This window comes from Anopheles marshallii, chromosome X (assembly GCF_943734725.1).
Source record: "Anopheles marshallii chromosome X, idAnoMarsDA_429_01, whole genome shotgun sequence".
In the NCBI taxonomy this organism is placed as follows: domain Eukaryota; kingdom Metazoa; phylum Arthropoda; class Insecta; order Diptera; family Culicidae; genus Anopheles; species Anopheles marshallii.
This window is the reverse complement of record NC_071325.1, coordinates 5,723,723-5,744,768: the sequence shown is the minus strand read 5'-3', so window position 1 is coordinate 5,744,768 and position 21,046 is coordinate 5,723,723. Positions and strand designations below refer to the sequence as shown.

Sequence of the window (21,046 nt, the reverse complement as noted above, 5' to 3'; positions counted from 1 at the left end):
AAAATCTATTAAAAATAACAGTCAGTTTCTCTTTGTAACAATTTTGTTTATACAATCTGATTCTAAACCAAGTATATTTCATACAAACATTTTATCTTTTTATTGATTGTAACGGCGTTAAAGATGGAGTTCTAGTGGCCGTATATTTTACACGCATGTTTGGATATTTTTGTGAACTACCAGGCGTCTCCTTTTAGAGATGGTAGTATGGACAAATTAGTTTGAATTTTTCAAGGAGAATTTTTACAAGGATAAAGCAAGCAAGATTCCTCTTACAAAAATGCGATTTATGTATATTAATCAAATTATTGCTTAATTGTACATTTTAATATTAGCAATCCTCACGAAAATCTTAATGAGGTTATTATTGCTGTGGTATAAACGTATTTTCCTTCTATTTTTTATATAAATTACCAAATGATATCTAAAACGAACGATCGCAGATGGTTTTATTGCTTTTCCTTATTTTTGAATCGTCTATCCACCCCCAACGGAACGCTATGTGCATGCATGATGCATCTCGATCCCACGATCAGTCTCTATAAACGCATGCACCACCATCGCAACCAGCTGCCAAAAGCGCTGCGTAAATCAAAACAAAGGGCTCCGTAGTCCGTTCGGAATAGAAGGGACCGAAAATAATCAACCAAACAGGGACAGTGACTCATACGCAGTAGGATGTTTTCGTTTTTCTCTAAAAACAAAAAGCCCAGCCCCACGCAGATCCCAACGGATCCGATCCCCGGTGCGATTCCGTTGACGCAGGATGATTTTATATTCATCGAACGGCGCGGTCAGCAGTCAGCGGATGATGCCGCCGGAACGAGTACGCCAGCGGGAACACCAGCAGGAGGTGGACTGTATCCTAGCGTGCCGGAACCGCCAGCGGGTGGTGAGCTGTCGGGGAAACCGGTCCCTGTCCGGCAACGAAGTGATGAGAAGACTGGTCACGCATTGCACGGTGTCCCGTTTCGCCTGTCGGCGGACATTGGCCAACCATCGGATATGGAAATTACACGCATTCAGGCGAATGAGATACTCACCTATATAGCAAGAGTAACGTACGCACCGGACTATGACTTTAGCTTGGAACGGAGCGTACTACAAGATTAATCGCGTGGGATGAAAACTCAGCATTCAACTGCTGTACAGCAAGAACAGCGTTAAACCATTACTTCAATTACGCTACTTATTTGGAAAATACTGCCTAACTCCGCAAAAGAGAGGCTGGTTACATGATGGCGTACCCGACGTCATGTCACCAGAGGATGTGATATGGAATAGATGTCAACTAATATTAAACGCAATCAACTATCAGCTTGTAATACCAATTGCATGTACGGAACGAGTATAATAAAAACTTTTTCCTATTTATTGTGATCGTTTGAGGCGTTCTCAGTAGCGTCCTTTAAAGGATCAATATTTAGTTGCTAAAGGTATGCATGTTTTTGTTTTCTTCAGGTGATGATGCAGGATGAAAGTTGATGACGATGAGCATGCTGTATAATCAATAACACGAACCATTAATCCATGAAAAAACTCAGCTGATGTGCAGTCGCTATTAGAGTTCAAAATCGCCAAAGTCAAAACCATGCTTCGATCCTGTTTAATTGGAGCTAGCATGAGTAGCGGTAGATGTGGCACCCTCGCACCTTCTGGAATTTGTTCAAAATGAAGCAGATACTTTGAACAGTAGCTTTAATCAAGTGATTTACTCACTGAAAATAAAGCTTGTATGGCGAATCAAAGCAGTACAATGTGTCTTAAAGAAAATTTTTGTTTATGAGGCGTAAAGAGGACACGTTTGAACGTTAAATCTAGATAATTTTACTGTTTTACTTAATTTTACTTTACTTGCTGGTAAATTTTAATTTTACACTTACTAGATCTAGATAGCCTTGGCATAAAAACTAGCAGAAAGCTGATAGAAAACTATACAACAATCCATGGGAAAATGCAAGATTATATGTATATGTAGAAAGCTGATAGAAACCCTGAAGAAAACTTCTTCGGAAGCTGAATATTAGTTGGAGTTCGGGGCATTCTGAAATCAGAGCAATCGTAGTAGTTCGGAGCACTCAGGTATCGACTTCAGTTTTATAGTTATGTTTTTACCCTGCTCCGTTCTTCGATGACTCCATCAGTGGATGACTTCATTAATTCATCACCAGAATAGCCAGGGATTGTTTTTGATTCCAGCTTTTCAGCGTCGTAGTCGGTGTTAGATTGTGAATCCACTCCGGATATGCAACCCCTTAAAACACTGTAACTTTGTAAATATTCAAGCATTATATTCTAGCATGCATTCTCATTAAGGCTGACGGTATTATGGGAATAGATGCACCAACAACACCTAAACGTACGTTGGATCTAATTATAAGATTTTTATTAGATATTCTGTTTCACGCGTTCACTTGTTCTAAATACTTCCCATACAACATTTTAGGAGTAGTGCATTACAGTCTTCTTCGTCTTGTACGACTCTCCCGTCCATCCTTCACTGTGTGTGTGTGTGTGTGTGTTTATTTTTTGTGTTTGTTAATGGGAACTGCCTTTGGTCAACGCCTAGCGCCACATCACTCTTTCTCGCTTCCCTTTTCCTTCCTTGTTTCGCTGTACGGATGTACTTTCCGGTGTACTATAATGCAAGTGTTTTGGTAATGACACTATAACTGACCGTATTTCTTGGCAGGTGTATGTGTTTATTGGGGTTAGATGGAGGGGGATATATCCATTTCCGACCATCTTGTAAAAGTAGCCTCCGATCAGTGGTTCTGATTCCGCTATCCGAGAACGGATTCCACCTAGCTCCGGGAGTTTGCGCTTCACTGCTCCACCGTCTGTCTTTTTTTTCTCTTGTTGTTTGCTCATGGCGATGCAAATTGTTTTGTGTTTGTGAGTATGAGGATGTATGTGATGATCGTTCACCGAGTAGTATTTCTTTTCTTCTCTTATGTATAATTATATATTTTTCTATCCAGTCATCAGATTACGAGGGCATTGCTTCATGATTGGTATATTGTATACTAAAAACTATAGATCTCCCGATACCGTCCCTCCACACGCTATATTCCTCCCGCTGCGTTGATTATTTCACTCTCTTATTTACTCTCTTTCTCTGTTCTCTCCCTCTTTCTCTTCGTTACTAATTTGATTTACTATTCGTACAAAACGGCTGTCACTTTTTTCTTTTTTTATGTCCCCTTTATATGTGTTTTGCTTGCAAATATTTAAACATTAATGCTTTTATTATCCTTTGTTCGCCTGCGTTCACTGGTTCGTTTCGCGAATTACTATTCCGAGTTTCGATAGAAAGGTTAGTCGTGCAAGCAATGAGAGAGAGGGAAAGTAGTGTATCTCTACTTTCCTTCAACAAGGGCAGAGCAGAAATGGAATACGATGGCGTTTGCGGTTTCCTTGGGGATGGCTAGCTTTTAGTAGTTCAAAACATAAACAAATATTGTTCAAAACTGATGTGATGTTTTTTTTTTTGTTCTCTTATAGTGCGTAAATTTTACCCAATTTTCTTTGCAATACATTATAGTATGCGTGATAGAATTGTTCGCTTTGTTACATGTGCACTGTATTTCTTTTTCATTTATTTTGTGTGTTCACTGCGCCGAGGCACTACGAACCGCGTACGGGAAGTGGAATTTGAATGGCCTTTTACCGTATAAGGCTTTCCGATTTGACGATTTTTGTTTATCAAACTCAAGCACTGAACATAACAAAAAAAACTTGTCGAAACTTTCGAACCAAAAGGAACTCTTTTTGAACGTTTCGATTTTCGAACGCTTAGAAGATATGAAGATGATATTTGGACATACATCGCGAGTATAGAGAACTCGTGTTAAAATTAAATGGTTGCACAATGGGAGTAAAAAAACACAACATTGTTGGAAAAGTGCTAAAGAGAGATAAACCAACGAATACAATATACGAACAACGAAACGATAGCAGCTAACAAAACGGAAAAAAAACTTTGCCCGAATAACAAGAACACCAAATTGTGCAAGAAACAACATTTTTCAGCTTGTTTTCTTTTTTGTTTAGCGTTTGATCTTTCTAGGTATTGTGTTTGCCTTTGCTTTTGGTTTGCTTCGTTTTTTTTCTTCATCGTTTGTTTTTGCCATCAACGTCTATTGCTTTATCGTTCTAATTCTTACAGTTTTGTTTTTTTTTTGTTGTTTTCTTTATCTATCAAGTATGTATATAAATTTTTGTTTTTCGTTATAAAATTGAGCTCTTATCGTTTATCGATAATGTTTTACCTCTTTCTTATCTTCACCGCCGCCTCTTTTCTTATTTCTCTTTATTTTGACGCAGATTTATGGTTTCTTTTGTGTTTGTGTGTAAGTGTGCTTTCCTTTGTGTGTCTTTATCTTTGCTTAGGAGGAGCATACACACGTGTTAAAATGAACAGTTCTCGTTCCGTAGCGCAATCGGCCTGCAAAACGTTTTGCTCACCGGGCATGTTATGCGTGTGGGTATTGTGAATTGCGTGTATTTTGCCTACTGTATGTCTGTGTGGTTTGTGTCTGTATATAGCTGGGGGATCGAGAGACATATATAAAAAAAAAAACATTACAGTCGTAATATTATTGGATTAGTTACGGTATAATTATAAGATAATAATATGTTTCTGTGTGCCTAATCCTTCATTTGGGATTTTTTTTGTTGTTGTTCAAACCATTCGTTTTGAAAGGTTACTTTAGTCTAGCTTCGCATCTTTACAACATGGCGCACGCAACATGGCGGCGACTCAAGTTAGAAGATGCAAGAATTTCTCACAAACCTGAATGATTCGTTATTAGCGATTTTTGTTGTTGTTGAATTATGTTTTGCTTCTCTTCTCTTCCATTGCTCATAGTATTCTTTGTTTTTCCTGGGGTTAAACTTTATGTCTCACATTTGCTTCAACATTTAGTTGCTTATTTAGTTGCTCTGTTTCTTCGCTTTCGCACGCTATAATACTCTGTTTCTGTCTTATGTTGTCCTAACCTAAGCAATAACCATTGTCAGACTTTTATGTTTCAATACAATGTACCAAACAACTCAAAGAAACAGGGGAAGGTTTGCATTTCATAAACGTTCCACACGCTGGTGCTGTGAATGTGTACCGAATGTTGGAAGATATTTTTCATTTTTTGCTTTTTGTTTATGTAGGTAATCCTTGACTCTTGCGTTCATAGACTTGCATTACTCGACTGGCGAGTCCTTAATGACAAAGAAAAGCTTCTCTCAACTAGCATTGCCAGCTGTCAAATTCTAACTGGAACCGAATACTACCACACTACGCATGTTACTGAGATGAAGCTGGGATACTGGGATATTGTGAAGTTTCACACCCAAATAACATTTCCATCCTATCTTTTAAAAACATTTTTGGTTTCAATAAATGCAATTTTTCCAAGATCTTCAACACACGGATAACTTAAAGGTCTTGAGTTCTGATCTCCTGCTGAGAGAGGAGATCCAAGAATCTGAGTTTTGAAAGAGCTTGTTATCTGAGGCACTGAAGAAGCGAACTCCTTCCTGTAGTCTTGGGGTATTGGCGCAGAATGGTAGGCGCTGTATTGTGAAGTTCATGATATTAGCAATGTATGGTGTCAGTGTATCACCTCTAAAGGACATACTAATTGGTCATTCTGTTGTGCTGGGATCATAACAGAAGTTGGACATCTGAGGAAAAGGGAAAGAGTTGAAGAATTGAGGTGGACTTATTTCAGTAACCTGCCCAGTGTAGCATTGTTAGCCTATTCTGAATGGTTCCTTCGCCGTTAAGTGCCGTTGGTCACGTTGGACATAATACTAGAACATCTATCAGGATATCAGTTATAGCACACGTACATTATGTGGAGCACGAGCTCCCATCCATATGGCTAGAGAGCATGCAGAAAACGCGCCTTAAGTAGTCCCCCGTTGCTAATGATGGCATTATACGTACAAATGATATTCTTCACGCTAGTCCACGTGCGATGCGCATTCTACAGATTAGTTAGGTTAGGATATATGTATGAACCATTGAGAAAAAACGATCTGGACTTGAGTAATTGCTACGCTCGTCATAAACTCCATATAAATACAAAGAAACATTATAAAACTTATCGACACGGACAACAAATCTATAAGGTGATATCCCTACTAGTAATTTATGGTATATTATTATATGTTTGCCTTTTCAACCACCTTCTTACACTGCTCTTTCCGTTCCCTTTATCTCGTTCTATCTTTCTACCTCCGGTCGCATGCGTCAGTCCTCCTACACCTCACCTCTATCTGTCTTGATTGACGTCAAATAGTTGACCAATTGTGCCTGCAGAATGCACCCAAAAGCGGCGTTGTCCATACTGTATATGTGGATGAGAATTGCATGATTTTTTTAGGTTTGCAGGCTTTTTCTAAATGGTTATATTCTATAGCAATTATAGGAAAAATGTAAGGAAGAAGGAACGAATGAAACAGACCTTCAATGACAGCTGTGTGCGCCATCTACTGCAAAAAACGTAGAAGCGTCTAGAAGTGTGTAGTCGTAATTGTAACGTATTTTTTTTACTTTAGTCGATTTCTACTACACACTGCGCAGGTAGGTTTGGGGGTTTGGGGGAATGGAGAGATGGGGCAGTATATGTTTAGCTTCGTTTTCCTTTCTTTTTTGTGGTATAAATTTTAAAATTCTGCCTAAACCGTTGTATCGACTTTTTTGGTTGTACGTCTAGTGGACTAGGAATCTTCCAACGTGGAACACCCTCATGTTGGGATGTCGTCGTGGTATTTAGTACCCTTAGTACCTGTAGTACCTGTCGCTGCTCACCAGACGCAAGCTGACAGGTTCATTGCGCCATTGCGCGATACGATTTGGTTTGCTCTTTGTTTGTTTTTTTTTTTACTTCTGCGTTTTGCTTGCTTCCTTCCGGTCTGTAATCAAAAACTGGAGCCACCAGACAAAAGAGAAAACGCAAAAAATAGGAGCATTAAACATCGAAACGCAACCTCTTTCTCTACAGCCTACCCCGCGGTATATCTGTACATAAATATATTTATATACTATATATATATCTATATATGTCTGTATAGGAATATTCAATATCTGTTTTATATTCTCTTATTACTTCTCCTGGTTTTGTTCTGTTTTTTCTCCGCATTTTTTTTTTGTTTGTCTCTTTACCTCGGCAATTTCCCAGAGATAATGGAACACAGTACTACCGGTGGCAGAGGAGCGCGTTTAACCCCTTCCTCACTTCGCTAATTTTGCTCCTTCGTGTTCGGTTACCTACCCTACACCTAAAACCATCCCCGGAAGCCAATTTTTTGGTTATAGTTTTATTATTTTTTTTTTTATTTTCACCCGCTCGTAGCTCCAATTCGTTACCGTGTCTCACGTAAAATTTGTGTTTAAATGCCTTTAGATGGTTTTGGTACTATAAAAATAAACTGCGTTTGTTTCTGTACGCGTACGTCTGTATTATGTAATGTATAATGGTGTACGTTACACTGTGGTTGAGTCAAATATTACAATCAATTTATTACCTCTTCAGTAAGATACACCTTATAACACGACTCTTTTCACCGCCTTTTTCGCACAGTTTTTTGTTGTTGTTTTGTTTCCTCGCGTTATCAAACTCTGGTTTGTAGCTTTTACCACCAACCACACATGCACAATTCGTTCTGCTCTTTTGCTGAATAATGCTTACTCCACACACACACACCATTCTTAAGCTGGGTGTAGTAATTATTCGCTTTGTTAAGAGTTTTGGTACCCAGGAACGTTCCTACTTCCCTTTTATGGTTCTCCTTATAGACGACGGAAAGATGTCCGGCAACTTAAAAGTCACAGTGTGTTAGTTCATTTGCCCGTGGTTAACGTGAATCTAAAGAGACATATTGACTCACTGAGACGTTGCTTGGTACGGGTTTAGAATTGTTGGAGCCTGGACTTTGTATCGAACCTACGCCTAACCCTCTCAGGCCATCCACAAACATTCCGTCCGACATCGCTGTGGTAAACATAACTCCATGTACAGCCGGGTTTCAATGGCAGTCACATATAGACATGGAGCTACAAATTAGACGATGAAAATGGTATCGATATCTTGGGGGGTCCACAGCTCGTCCAAGTTGACAGCTGCAACTGTATACCGGGTCGTCCAAAATTGAGCACCGTTCAATGCAATTGATGTAGATTAACATACATATATTTGATAATAATAATGTTTTCACTCTTTTTTCCCATTGTTATCTCGTTTCCATCACTCCCTTCTTATGTTTGATTAGTTTAAGCGCCTTGGCAAATGGTTTCATTTCTTCACCGTTATTTCCCGCTAGCTTCATATAATCCTCTGGACTAATATCCCATACTCTGTTATGTATGTGTGTTCTTCTTCTTCCACTTCACTGGGGGGGTTTGTAGTATCCCGCAATTTCATCACCCTCTGTATCGCGCTTTTATGTCTCGCTCACTAACTATGTAACTATCTATCTATCTCGGCTATTGAAGCACTTCATCACGAAACGCATATCCCCGCGGCACAGTTGTATCTGCATTACACCATCCGATACCGATGTATAAATACTCTCCGAATAATAAAAATAAACTATGCAGAAAATAAATTAACCATTATAATGTTGCACCCACGATGAGCAAAAAAAAAATAATATGAACGAATCCGCCTTTAGTTCGAGTCCTTGGGAGAAATCTCTTCTTCTGTTATCGTTGACTTTCGTCCGTGTGTTTAAAAAAGCAACAACATGTGAAAAAAACGGAAGAGCACGCGCGCAAGTTACAACGATCTCAGATCCTGCAGTAAGATTGTGGCCGGTTGCGCTTCTATTTCGCTTTTCTTGGTGCTGTGCTCTTCATTACTGAACTTTTTCCGTTTTACGCGAAACACGATAATTCCAACCGATGCGCTACTAGTACGCACTAGCATCGAATACAAATGATCATAAAAAAAGAAAATAAACTAATAATAAGCTATAACATTTACTCTCACGCCGCAACACGTGGCCGAAGCTAGGACATAATAGAGCACAAAAAGATAACCTAACAAACATCAAACTTCATCTATTCTTAATTCATGTTTATCTCTCGTTTTCTTCCACTATCGCTCTTTCTTTTTCTCTCTCTACTAAACAACTGTTGATGTCCCCTGTTTCGTTCGGTTGCCTTCATATTACATCTGTATTAGGCATTTATATGTATATATATATATATATTAATTTTAAATATTTCTTCTATACACCGCTTACATTTCTCTGACATCACTGCATTTAGAGTTTTCATTACTTATAAGAAATCGCTTTTCCACGCTCAATCAATTTCGAGAGGATGTTACGTGTTTATGTATGAGATGTTGATGAATTATACCTGCTACACTTTCCGCACATGCTGATACATGAATAACGCGACATATCCTTCCGCTAACTTTTTCGCTCACCTATCCACATCCTAACGCGGTGCGATGTGTTACGGTTTCTTTACGAACGGAAGCCAATCATTGGAACCGATGGATTGGGCCCACCGTACCATGGTGACCGTGTTTTGATTTTAATCGTGTAAAAATTATCGTTTCTATACGTTTTATCATCACCCACACACACACACACACACACATCTGCAACACATTATAATTCCCCGTTGGTTGCTATTCTTCTTCAACTATGCTTGGCCGACTACGATAACACGCCGACGCCGGTTCACACGACAGGACCGAGTCAAAGTGCCATCTCAAATGCCAAATGAAAATGAATGTCTCAAAATCTTGAAAGGAATACCTTTCATACAACGCCTTCACTGTCACCGTATTAGGAGTGATCCAATATATAACAGCAATGTATGGCTCTTCGACATGATGGTACAATAATCAGTCGGTCAAGAACAGACGTTTAGAAATATGCAACATCGCTTATCCCATCCCACCTTCCTACCCAGACCTCTCAAACTCCTCTTCCACACCCTATCGGTCTCTTTTCCCACTTTCTTGTGTGTGTGTGTGCTTTGAGGGTTCAAGTGCCTTTAATATTCACAATCAATAACATTTCTTTTGACTGGGATGCAGTGTACTATATTAAAATAATCAAAACTTATTTATATAACTCATATAAAACAATCTGTGCTGTGCTATAAACTGTCCCCCTCTACTAACAGTAGCTATCATACAATCTAGCCGATGTACACTGGTACCATAAATTCTTCCCTTTTTGGTGGGCGGCGTAGCTAGATCGTGTAGCATAAGCAAATGAAAAACAAAGATAATTTAGCAACCTAACAATATCTCACAAAACTAGTTCTTCTCTAGAAAAGCGTAATTCTCTTTCGTAGTATAAATTTTTTTCACAATGCACTATTTGTTCGGTACAATAATTTCACGATAATAAAAAAAATACAAAAAAATATCATAAATCGTAATAAAAATAGAACAACTCGAAACGGGATGTAAAGAAAATCTAATAATCTCACAGGATCTAATCGATTAACAACTGGGATACACATGCAAACAAGCTTATAAATTAGTGTGAATGTAAATCTCTATATGTACACTTTGCGCGATGACCCTTTCGTGTAGCCTTTTGCGTTTGCCGATCGGTTCGTACCGATCGCGAGATTCCACGCGTCCTATCATTTCCATTCCTTCGCTTCACTCGTTTTCTTTTCCATAATTTTGCGTACACCGTGTAAGCAATGTCTCGCGGGGTATTGCTTGTACATATTCCTGCCGTTGGTGTGCCGCACAGCTAGGCGCCCACATTCGTCTCATTTCGGTTTGTGCGAAAATAATATTAGCTAATGCCACAGCATGTACCGAATTATCGTTGAAAGATAAAGTCGTCCGGGCTGTACGATACGGAGTTCCGTGGCGATGACGGCAGCGTCCAGACGAGCGACGAATTGTCTGTATCGGTGGTCGTGACGGACGTTTGGCTTTCGCTCAGATTCTCCCAGATGCTGCGAAAGTCCGGAATGTGTTCCGTGCCCGTACCGGTCGCGAGACCCGGTCCACCGCCCATCGATGTCGGCGAGTTGTAAGCGTTCGTGCCGGACATGTTGTTGAAGTACTCGAGCAGATTCTCGATGATGAACTGGTTGCCCTCGAAGTCATGCTCACCAATGCCACCGAGCAGGCCACCGCCTCCTCCGTTACTGCCACCGTCGTTCAAGGCACTCGACAGACCACTGTTCAGTAGCGTCCCCTGATGGTGATGATGATGATGATGATGCTGATGTTGCTGATGATGCGGATGCTGCTCCGGCAGATGGTGATGTGGGTGATGGTACTGGTTCCCGTTAAGCAGACCGTTACCGCCTCCTCCACCGCCAAGAAAACCACCGATGAGGGAGCCCGCACTGCCGGTTACGCTACCGGACAGGCAACCCAGGTTCGGACCGTTCCCATTGCTGGCAACGCTGGAGGAACCGGACCGGCTTAGGCCGCCCGTCCCGATACCGTGCCCGGACGAGGAGGACGAACCGCTCGAGCTGGTGGTGCTGCTACTGCTGCTGCTGCTGCTGCTACCACTGCCAGCACTGCTGCCACCACCACCATTCCCACCGCCACCGGCAGTTGCGGACGTTGTGCCGGCCCGCGTTGCGATGTGCTCCTCGATCAGCTGCCGTGCCGTGTGCACGTTCGTCGGCAGCCCGGTTATCTCAAACACCGACTCCTGGTTGCGCTTCGGCGTGATGATGTACGTGTTCGTTTTCAGCTGTATGTTCTTGATCGTCGCACCTTTCGGACCGACGACCAACCCGACCACCTTCTGCGGCACCCGTATCTGGATCGTGATCTCATCCGGCATGCTGTACCCGAGCATGTTGCGGCTCTCCGCCAGCAGCGCAATCGCCTGCTTCTTCGACGAACGTAGCGTGCTGAAGTGATCCGCCGCTGAGAGGATCTCCTGCTTGGCGCGCGTCACATCCTCCTTCGTGCCGGTGATGACGAATATCGGTTCCTCGCCGCGGATCGGTGTCTTGATGAAGGTGTTCGTTTTGGCCCGCAGTGCCTTAATCTTGCACCCCTGTCGGCCAACGATTTCCGCCACGTGCTCGGACGACGGTACCGGGACGCACTCGGTGTGCGATTTATACTTTACCGGGCGCTCCTCGAGCTTGCTGTTGGTGCTGTTCAGGGTGGTGTTGGTGTTGGTGGTGTTATTGCCACCGCCGCCGCCCTGCTGCGTTATACCACCATTTCCACCGCCATTGGTGGGCCCATTCGCGCACACGCCGGTCAGCCCGCTAACCATCGCTACGAACGTGTCCAGTACGTTGGTGGCGTTGGCCGACTGTCCACCGGTGCCGGCACCACCGTTACTGCAACCATTGCCAATGCCCCCGTTCAGATGGTGATGCCGTTCGATCAGCCCACTGTCTGCGCCGGCTAACGATGCGAGCGTGTGATGATGGTGACTGTGCAGGCCACTGATGCTGCTGAGCCCGCTACCGACTAGTCCGTTCAGCAGGCTGGCCGCCGTCGTATCGCCATTGCCAAGATGTAGATCATCGAACTGCGACGTAAGCTGGGCCAGCGTGGTGGCTGCCGTTGCCACCGACAGTGACTGGCGATTGTCGTCGAAGGCTAGCGAAAAATCATCCATTCTCGCACACTACGATCCCGTGAGGGTGATATATTGCGGGTATTTGGAGTTGGTGCGTGGTACCGGGACGACTTCAACGAACCGAGTGTCAGATATATCAGCTTCTGTGATAGAAATGCTATTGCTCTTTGTACCCGTACGAGTAGCTCTACAAATATAACCCGACGGATGTTTTTATCCTAATTTATTGTTTCCTGATGTACACCTAAAAGCAGAAGAGAAAATGCAACCTGTTAGCACATTTTTGTTAAAGAAAAAGTCAAAATTGCGTTGTGAAGATGCTGAAATATAGAGAGTTTATGTGAGATATTGTGCTTTAAAGTACTATGGACATTTACCACATTCAAAACTAATGTTGGACGAATTTGATTCAGGTTCAGGACTCTGAATGAATCTTTAAATTGAATGAATGAATTTGAATCTTTCAAATTTCAAAGAATGCTTAAAGATTCATGATTTGTTTAAGATTTGTGTCCTCCACCTATGTGGTTGTCCATCATGTACACCCCCTCGGGTTATCAGTTGCCAAAAGTAGGTCCCAACAACTTCCATTCCGCTGTAGGTCTCCAAGAGGCAAGATGCGCCACTTCTCTGAGGATCCAAGGGTCTTTTGAGAGACGATTCCTTATTTGAAAGACTCCTCATTTGAGATTCATATGAATAACTCTTCTCAAATCATCAAAAGGTATAACAACTCAACATCAGGAAGCTGCTCTTTTACTGCGACATTTGCAAGCGGAGCTATCCTGTATCTCTGTTGATGTCGCCTGCTAAGAGAGTTCTAAATTGAGGGTGAAGGAAAAGTGTGTGCTTCTCCGATCACAAAGCGAACACAATTTAATTCCTCTTCGCATGTGATCTACGTCACTGTATCGTAGCAACCTTCCAGAATTGCTAGAACGTCCAAACAAGATGAAGAAGTTCCTGAAGCTTGGCTGCAGTGAACCGTACACCAGAGCACAGCGCCAGCTTCTTAACATTTTTTTTTAGTTTTGGTGGAAGGGCGACTAGTGATTCATGTGTTGCGAACGTTTAATGATCTTTGTTCTTCTCCATTCACATGCTATCCATATGTAGTGCCGGTTCGCTTTCAAAGATATTCGTCGCTACGTTGATTGGGTAGGTGTGGGATTGGTTGATAGGTGGTGTTTGGGGTCTCAGGATCAGGATTTCGTCGTGATCTTTCAATTTTTTTTTCCAATTCATTATTATTATCGATTGATAAGACATTGTAAATTTCCGAAGCGCTGCTTACTAAACCACTTTTAACGACTTCAGATTGTGGGAACATCAATCCACTGCTAAATCTCCCAGAAACGCAGATATTGATATCCTCAGGTAAACAGTATGGAGCTCCTTATATTCATAATTGCTATAACTCATAAAGGTGCACTATGATGCAAGGTTGCAAAGCGTCTTACATTTAAGGACCAGGAATCAAAATTAGATCCACCACCACGACACTAACCATGAAGAGTAGAGGCACGCACGACAAGGGAACCTTGCGGTTCTTACGATTGCTTCTTTGTTTTACTTCCTTCACTCGATCACTTTGACTACCGGCCGGTACCAAATACTTCTCGCCTCGTTTCCACACCTTGTTCTGTTCCCTTTGACACTAGCTCCACCGAGCATGGGCCACCTTCTCTATGCCCGGCAATACGCGCAGCGCCTCGGTGCGTTAGAAGCCACGTTAAGAAAGTACGCATGTGTATATAACGCACAACGAACAAAAAACAAAAAACGACTCGAGTCACACTCAGCACGTCGCACGCCTATATACACTATGGAGGCAACGGAGATCCGCACGCCTTGACAGCCATTGTACAAGTGAGCGACACCGGTGGATGACGATGGACCGGCAGCCGTGCACGAATGCGTTACCGGTAGCAGAAGCGCGCGGACGAGACCCAGAAGCCTCAACGCACAACATCCAGACGGGGTCTCCGCAAATCAGACCATACGTCGTCATCGTCGTCCGCATCCCAGCAGGGCTTGCGACTGTGTGTGTTGTTGCATGTGAGCGTGTGCGGTAACCCTCCTCTTTCAATTCGACCGGGAAGCAGCTGGTGTGCGCTGGGAACATTGCGAAGAAGGAGGAAAACGACGTTGATAATTAGATGTTTAACTCGCTCTTACGCACATGCAATGTGGATCATCTCTGCCAGGATGCAGGGTTACTTAAAGCGGTAATCCTTGCCTGGTGGCCGTTGGCCAACCGCATCAACTGTCGTCAGTAGTTGAGCTAGGTTTAGGGTGGGTGTTTTAAACATTTTTAAAGATGCTATTTTTAGAACGCCTCCAATAACTCCAAAACCTTCAAGGAATAAATTATCTCTGAGTGTAATTATCTCACTCACTAGTACACTTCCGGATAACAATACCCCACATTACCTGTATCACAAAAGTCGTCTCCAACACGGTCTCAATATAACCTTCCACACAACACACAAAACTCGCACAAACCCTGCAAAATGCTAATGCAACTCTCCATTTCGCCTTGAGAACGCATCGGTTGCCTCGGTTGCCTCGGTTGCCGGTTGTGGCAGAACTGGTGGTAACGGTAGCGGAACGGCCGCTTGCTAGGGCTGAATCGCCAAAGGGGCTCTCTTCATTCGTCTGAAAAGCACGTGGTTTTTTATCCATTTCTGTCTGTCCCTATTGTTTCGTCTCTTTCGCGTTTCCTTTTCTCGGCTGGCTTTGTTCGGTAGGTTTTTTTTTTTTGCCTTTCATCGTTCCTTTTCATACGTTTCCCATGAAACAACAAGAACAGGGCAAATACCAGCGCGATGTGATGGAAGAGGGCTTAGGATAAAGGAAATGACGATAGATGACGATCAGCAAGGTAGGAGGCCAGAGTATCTTAACCTTCTGTGTCTTTTAGCGTGCGGAGTATCTTCTACTGAGTAGCATTAGTCTAGTATGTAGATTAGTAGTATGTGAAGGATGTATTCTCAACCATTCTGTGCAGTCGTCTAAATTCTACACATTATATGCAACCTGTCTATAACTTCAAAACATCAGAGAACTCTGCAACCCGATTAAGAAGTTTTCAGGCGCTACAACCGCCTCGGGATCTTTGCCTGCTACAGGAGTCCTCTGAACCGCTCACAGACGAGCTCCAGACATAAGAAACACTGATCAATTTTCATACAACAAAAATACGATTTTTGCTTCTCTATTGTTTAGCCTTGTATATCTCACATTATTCAATTCACACAAGACAAGCATTAAGATCAAGAAACTTGGGCAGCATTAAACGATTTAGACCGTTTTGCACTCATATCTGCAAAGCATTGCCTTTTTTTATTGTTATGCGAAGGCCATATTCACAACATCTTAAAGGTTTCTTCTTAAACATTTCATTTGATTGTCTTACGAACGGGGAAGAGAAAAAAAAAACATTCTTGCTCCGTTCTTGCTGGTTCCTTTTTATCTACACCTTCTCTTGTTACCTTTTCGCGTATCGAACTCACTCTCACTTTTAGGTTTTGGCATCGAGCGAGAACTCCCCCAGCAAACCCCAGATCTGGCCCGATAGATGTGAGAATTTGCCAGTAATGCCAAAAGCATTCTCAACCGTACGAGGTTTTTAGCCGAACTGCCGTACACACGCGTTTGCCAACATGATGAGTGTGTAAAACAGTGCTACAACAAAACAAAAAGAAATAAAGAAGAACTACGGTAAGATGCGGTCCCTACCCCGTGTGAATGAGACAGCACGGAGCAACAAGCAACGAACCTCCCTAGAGTGCAGATGAATTAAAATACATCTTAAAAGTACTACCTCGACGCGCGTGTACGTCTCAATCGTTCCAGAGCTAAAATCTGGGAGGCTATTGTGAAAGTGAGGTAGACTGTTATAACATTTTTGTTGTGCAACTTTTGTGCATTAAAAAAAAGACCTCTTGTGCGGGATTTGGTAAAGGTTCCGGGGCATACCTAAAGAGATCTGAAGAGCCCCCGAAGGTTCCTTTTCTCGGAAGGGGTTCCAGTTTCTTGTGGCCTGTACATGGCGGATCTCTGGTAAAAACGAACTCTTTCCATTTCATACCTAATTTATTACACATTTATAGCAATATCGAATTTGTCTCGCAATATCAGACTCTTTTCTGGTAATGTACAATGGGACAAGCAACGACATTGGAGATCAGGATGACCAAAGAACCTTCGTGCTGATATCGAGACTTTGGGATCAATTTCAAAGCTATTAGACCTAGAACTGAGGAATAATGACATTCTGTTGGCATCAGGACTTTGGGGTCCAGATCAAAGTTATCAGACCTAGAACTGAGAAAAGACCTCAGAACTTCTCTGATGACATCAGGGGATTGGGGTCCAATTCAAAGCTAATAGACCTAGAACTGAGGACTAATAACATTCTGTTGGCATCTGAACTTTGGGAACCAAATCAAAGTTATTAGACCTAGATCTGAATGAAGTGCTCAAAACCTGCATCTAAATAATAGTAGGAATCTCAAAAATCTAGTGATATATCACTCAAAAACGAACATTTACAAGAGAAGAAATTGAAGTTCTCGGCATTGTTTTAATGTCGCAAGTAATCCGGAACACCTTGCTGGTCGGTTATCTGACACGAATCATTACACAGATAAATAATGGATTCAATGCTAGGAACCCTGGCAACGACCATACATCAACCGCCTTCCTAGGTTTGAACATTATAATTAGACCAATCCAACATGGCGTCTAGTACGCTACGAATAGTTTCTTATACTCTCAACTACATTGTTACCTTTAAGGGGCAACCCTCGTTGAAGTTGCCCATGCCTCATTTCGTCCGATCTGCCGTCGCTGGTCCCGTCTTAAGATGCCGGTTCCGATAAAAAAGAAACACCAGGCGACCAATATTCCGGCCACACTACACCCAGGGCAGATGCAAAACCTTCTCACAGCTTACAACGGCAACTACAATGGCCAAAGGGATTCTGCTGTAATCATTTCCCAGCTCTACCTGCCTGCCTTTTCCACCGTCGGCAAGGCATTTTCACTGGGGGTTCGGGGGTTAACTGCTGCCTTTATCGGAAATCAAACGCAGGACCACCAGAGGAAAGGTATATGTCCTTACGAGGCACACGCGAAACACACACAAAAACGTCCTGCCTCACTCATTCGGGTCGCTCAGCTGTCTCTCACCTTTCGCAAACTACCAATAAACCTTCCCCCGGCACGGTATCCTGTTTCCTGTGCCCTAACACACACACACACCCGGTCCGATGGTGGCGTGGATGCCCGGGATGTGGCAGAGAGGGACAGCGAGCGTTGAGGAACCAGGCTTGATTGTCGCGTGAACAGATGTGTGGCGGTTACAACAACGCGATCGGTTCTGGATCGTAACAAGCTGCACAGCACCTTTCTTACAAACACACGCACATACTCAGCCGGCCCTTTCTTCGTCCTTCTGCTCCCGGAGGTATGCCACACCACCCGGTCACACGTCCACAGGCGCAACTTAATTTCCGAAACATTCATTACCGATGTTCATTACGTTCGTGGCGCAGCAACAGCAGGCCACGGCACTTTCATCGAAATGAAGGACTTCGTCACAGGTAGGGATGCACGCTGCATACTCGCGCCGAGGGAAAGTGTGTGCGCGCACATGGTCGCGGCAGGAAGTGAAGGAAGAAACGGCCGCAGAACCTCCAAAAAAAAAGCAGCTGCTGTTGTTGGGCTTTGTCCCCTTTTTTTTTCCTCAACCGACAACAAAGGAGAGTTCGAAGAAGTGCGGCTGTTCCAACGTTGCTTCACATTTGCACCAACAGAAAGCGGTGTGGTATGTGTGTGTGTGTGTGTGCGTGGTCGCCATGTTTTGCGTTATTCCGTCTTGGTTCGTTTTCCACTGGCAGGGATTTTAATGAGTGTGGAGAAATATTGGAGCAACAACAAATCGAACCCAATCACTTGGATGATCGCAACGGGCCGAAGATGAAGGGACAAAAAAACATTGGAGTATCAGACGGCTAGACGAAATGATAGATCTGAGCATCTTTTGCGTGTCGTCTATCAGTTTTAGTGTTTCTATTTTGCCGGTTCTTGGCGTTGAGTGCCGGTCGACGAGCGTCTTTGTTGTCTGCCCAAGTCACCCAACAGCAGACGGGTGATTGTTATTTGATTGGTCTGTGTACTCCACTTCCCTGAGATCTACCCGGTACTTTGAAGACGAGGCGTGCTAACCCTTGCCCATTTGCATACGCCATCCTCCCACTCGGTTTTGGAGTTACTTCCTACTAGGCATCGGGCAGATTATTCTTCCCGACGATAGAGAAAAACAACACCACTTCAAAAGCCCCAACAGTGGTCCGAGGTGCGTGGAGTTTCAGCTGCAGTGGTTATGGTCACCAAACTGTCGATGGCGCCGCATCCCAACCAGCTCGTGCTTCGTGCAAGCGAATGCGCATCCAAATAAGATCAATCTCACAGGAATCGCACCATTCTCGCCGGGTGCCCGCAACACAACACCCAGGCGAACACACGGCAAAAACTTGGTGTCTTTCCCCCTTTTCCCCCATGCGAAGACACACACAACCAGCCATGGGTGAAAATGGTTTTACATTTCCTTTTTTGTGCCACGCTAAAAATAAATTGCAAAATGTCAATTTGCGCTAGGTGCATAGTTTAGGCGTGCTGCACCTCCCTGCATATACCGGGTGCGGCAAGGTGCCGGGCAGTTCTTCTCTTATCCGTGACAAAGGGAACCGGAGGGGGAGGTGTTTCTTCGCCTCGAGCACATAACAACTATTTTGGCCCTTTTCAAGGTTTCAGAAATGGTAATGTAATGGGGCCAAACGGAGGAGTTCAAACTGTAAGTTGCGAGCGGCTCGACGATGGAGTGATGATCTTAGTTGAGTTGTCATCTTGGTTGCGGAGATTACACTAGCTGTGAGAAGAGGATAGAGTGTATTACGAAGTGAGTGTGTCGATAACAAATGGCAGCCACGCTCTAATGCCTCTTCCTGCCACTCTCTTGCGAGTCTCAAGATATATTAGATAGGTACTATTAAATACACTAACAGACATTTACATCCAAATAATTCACATCATTGAAGTGGAGTTTGGGTAGCTATTTTACAATTCGGTTGTCAATTAGTCAGTTGACTACCTTTAACAGATTCTGTTAAAGCAAGCATCTAGAATTGTGTTGAATCTGAGCATTCAAGTTCATGAATCTGAAGAATCTTTGAACTGAATGAATGAATCTGAATCTCTATTTTAAAGATTCAAGAATCAACACCTTCAGTTTGTCCACTAGGTAGGTCACCAAGGGGCATGATCTACCAATGCTTTGAAGATTCATGAATCTTTACAGAGACGATGACTGATTCCTCACTAAAGATTCATTTGAATGACACTTCTCAAACAGATTCATCAAGCACAAGACTAATCTTTTTCTCCGCGAAGAAAACCTCCTGGACGACTGAAGAATCCAGCTTCCTGTGTCTTTCTTAATTACTCCGCACGTTTGAGGTCCTCAACTACTTCTATTAACAATAGCAAAACACTTATCTATACACTATGAACCTCTAGAATAATCCACAAAACTAGCAAACCTGTCTGGACTAGTACCACCATTTTGAGAATCGTGTTCGTAGCCTCTCGCAGACAATCGCGGAGGTAGTACGCAGTTGTAGGCCGGTTTTTACCAGCAAAAAAAAAAAAGAAACAAACACACCAAAGCAAACATTAAACTTCCTGCAAGGGTAGACGAAGAATACGCTTGAGAATGAGAGAACGAAATAGGGATATAGGTACGCATCTTGCTAGAAATTCACATAGCTACTATTATTCCTACTCAGATATATGGCATCGCAATCGTTACTCAAAAGTTATAAGATGGCAACTACTCTTGTCAGAATCGTGTTTTTGTTTTCTCATCTAGAAACGGGGTACTTGTCAAAAAAAAAGCATTGTGATTATCTCCTACGTGCGGTAAAGACCTAATATAGCAGAAATGGGGACAAATTTCGGCTGTGGTAGTACAGAAGAGGAAGAGAGTGAGGTAGAGGAGGAGATTGCTCAAGTCTGGATAGTGCCATAGTAAAACGATATTCAGGGTTCCTCCTCCCCCGGCTGTACTAGGAACCTAACAGGGTTCCAACTATATTTTCTTTAATTTCTACACGCACATTTCTATACATAAACGCTACTATACTCGTATAGAGACACAACAAGCAGCAACGGTGGCGTAGCACTACGTTGCTTCCGCATACACACTCCGCCTTTGCGTCTCCCGCACCGCTAGCGTGATGGGTGTGGGTGCATGTGTGTGCGCAGACGCTTCGACTCCGGTTTTGCACAATTTTTCACCCGCAAGCAGCAGCGGTAGCAGTGGTAGTAGTAGAGCTAGTAGTGCACGGGAATGGGGACAAAGGATGATGCTCGGTATAATGGCGCAGATGTGTTGTGTGAGTGGTGCTGGAAAGGCTGTGTGTAT

The 21,046-nt window shown here is 43.1% G+C and overlaps 2 protein-coding genes across 2 annotated transcripts; one reads left to right on the top strand and one right to left on the bottom strand.

Annotated features, from left to right (window-relative positions):
- Positions 1 to 678: 678 nt before the first annotated feature.
- Positions 679 to 1,113, top strand: LOC128712351 (uncharacterized). The gene has a single exon (XM_053807249.1). The coding sequence runs from the start codon at positions 679 to 681 to the stop codon at positions 1,111 to 1,113; it is 435 nt and encodes a 144-aa protein (XP_053663224.1).
- A 9,693-nt stretch (positions 1,114 to 10,806) lies between these two features.
- Positions 10,807 to 12,594, bottom strand: LOC128712063 (glycine, alanine and asparagine-rich protein-like). Its single transcript, XM_053806961.1, has one exon. It carries the CDS (start codon positions 12,592 to 12,594, stop codon positions 10,807 to 10,809), a length of 1,788 nt encoding a protein of 595 aa, XP_053662936.1.
- Positions 12,595 to 21,046: the final 8,452 nt, after the last annotated feature.

Excerpts from the sequence above, each read along its gene's own strand:
- LOC128712351 (XM_053807249.1), top strand. The coding sequence starts at position 679 with ATGTTTTCGTTTTTCTCTAAAAACAAAAAGCCCAGCCCCACGCAGATC.
- LOC128712063 (XM_053806961.1), bottom strand. The coding sequence starts at position 12,594 with ATGGATGATTTTTCGCTAGCCTTCGACGACAATCGCCAGTCACTGTCG.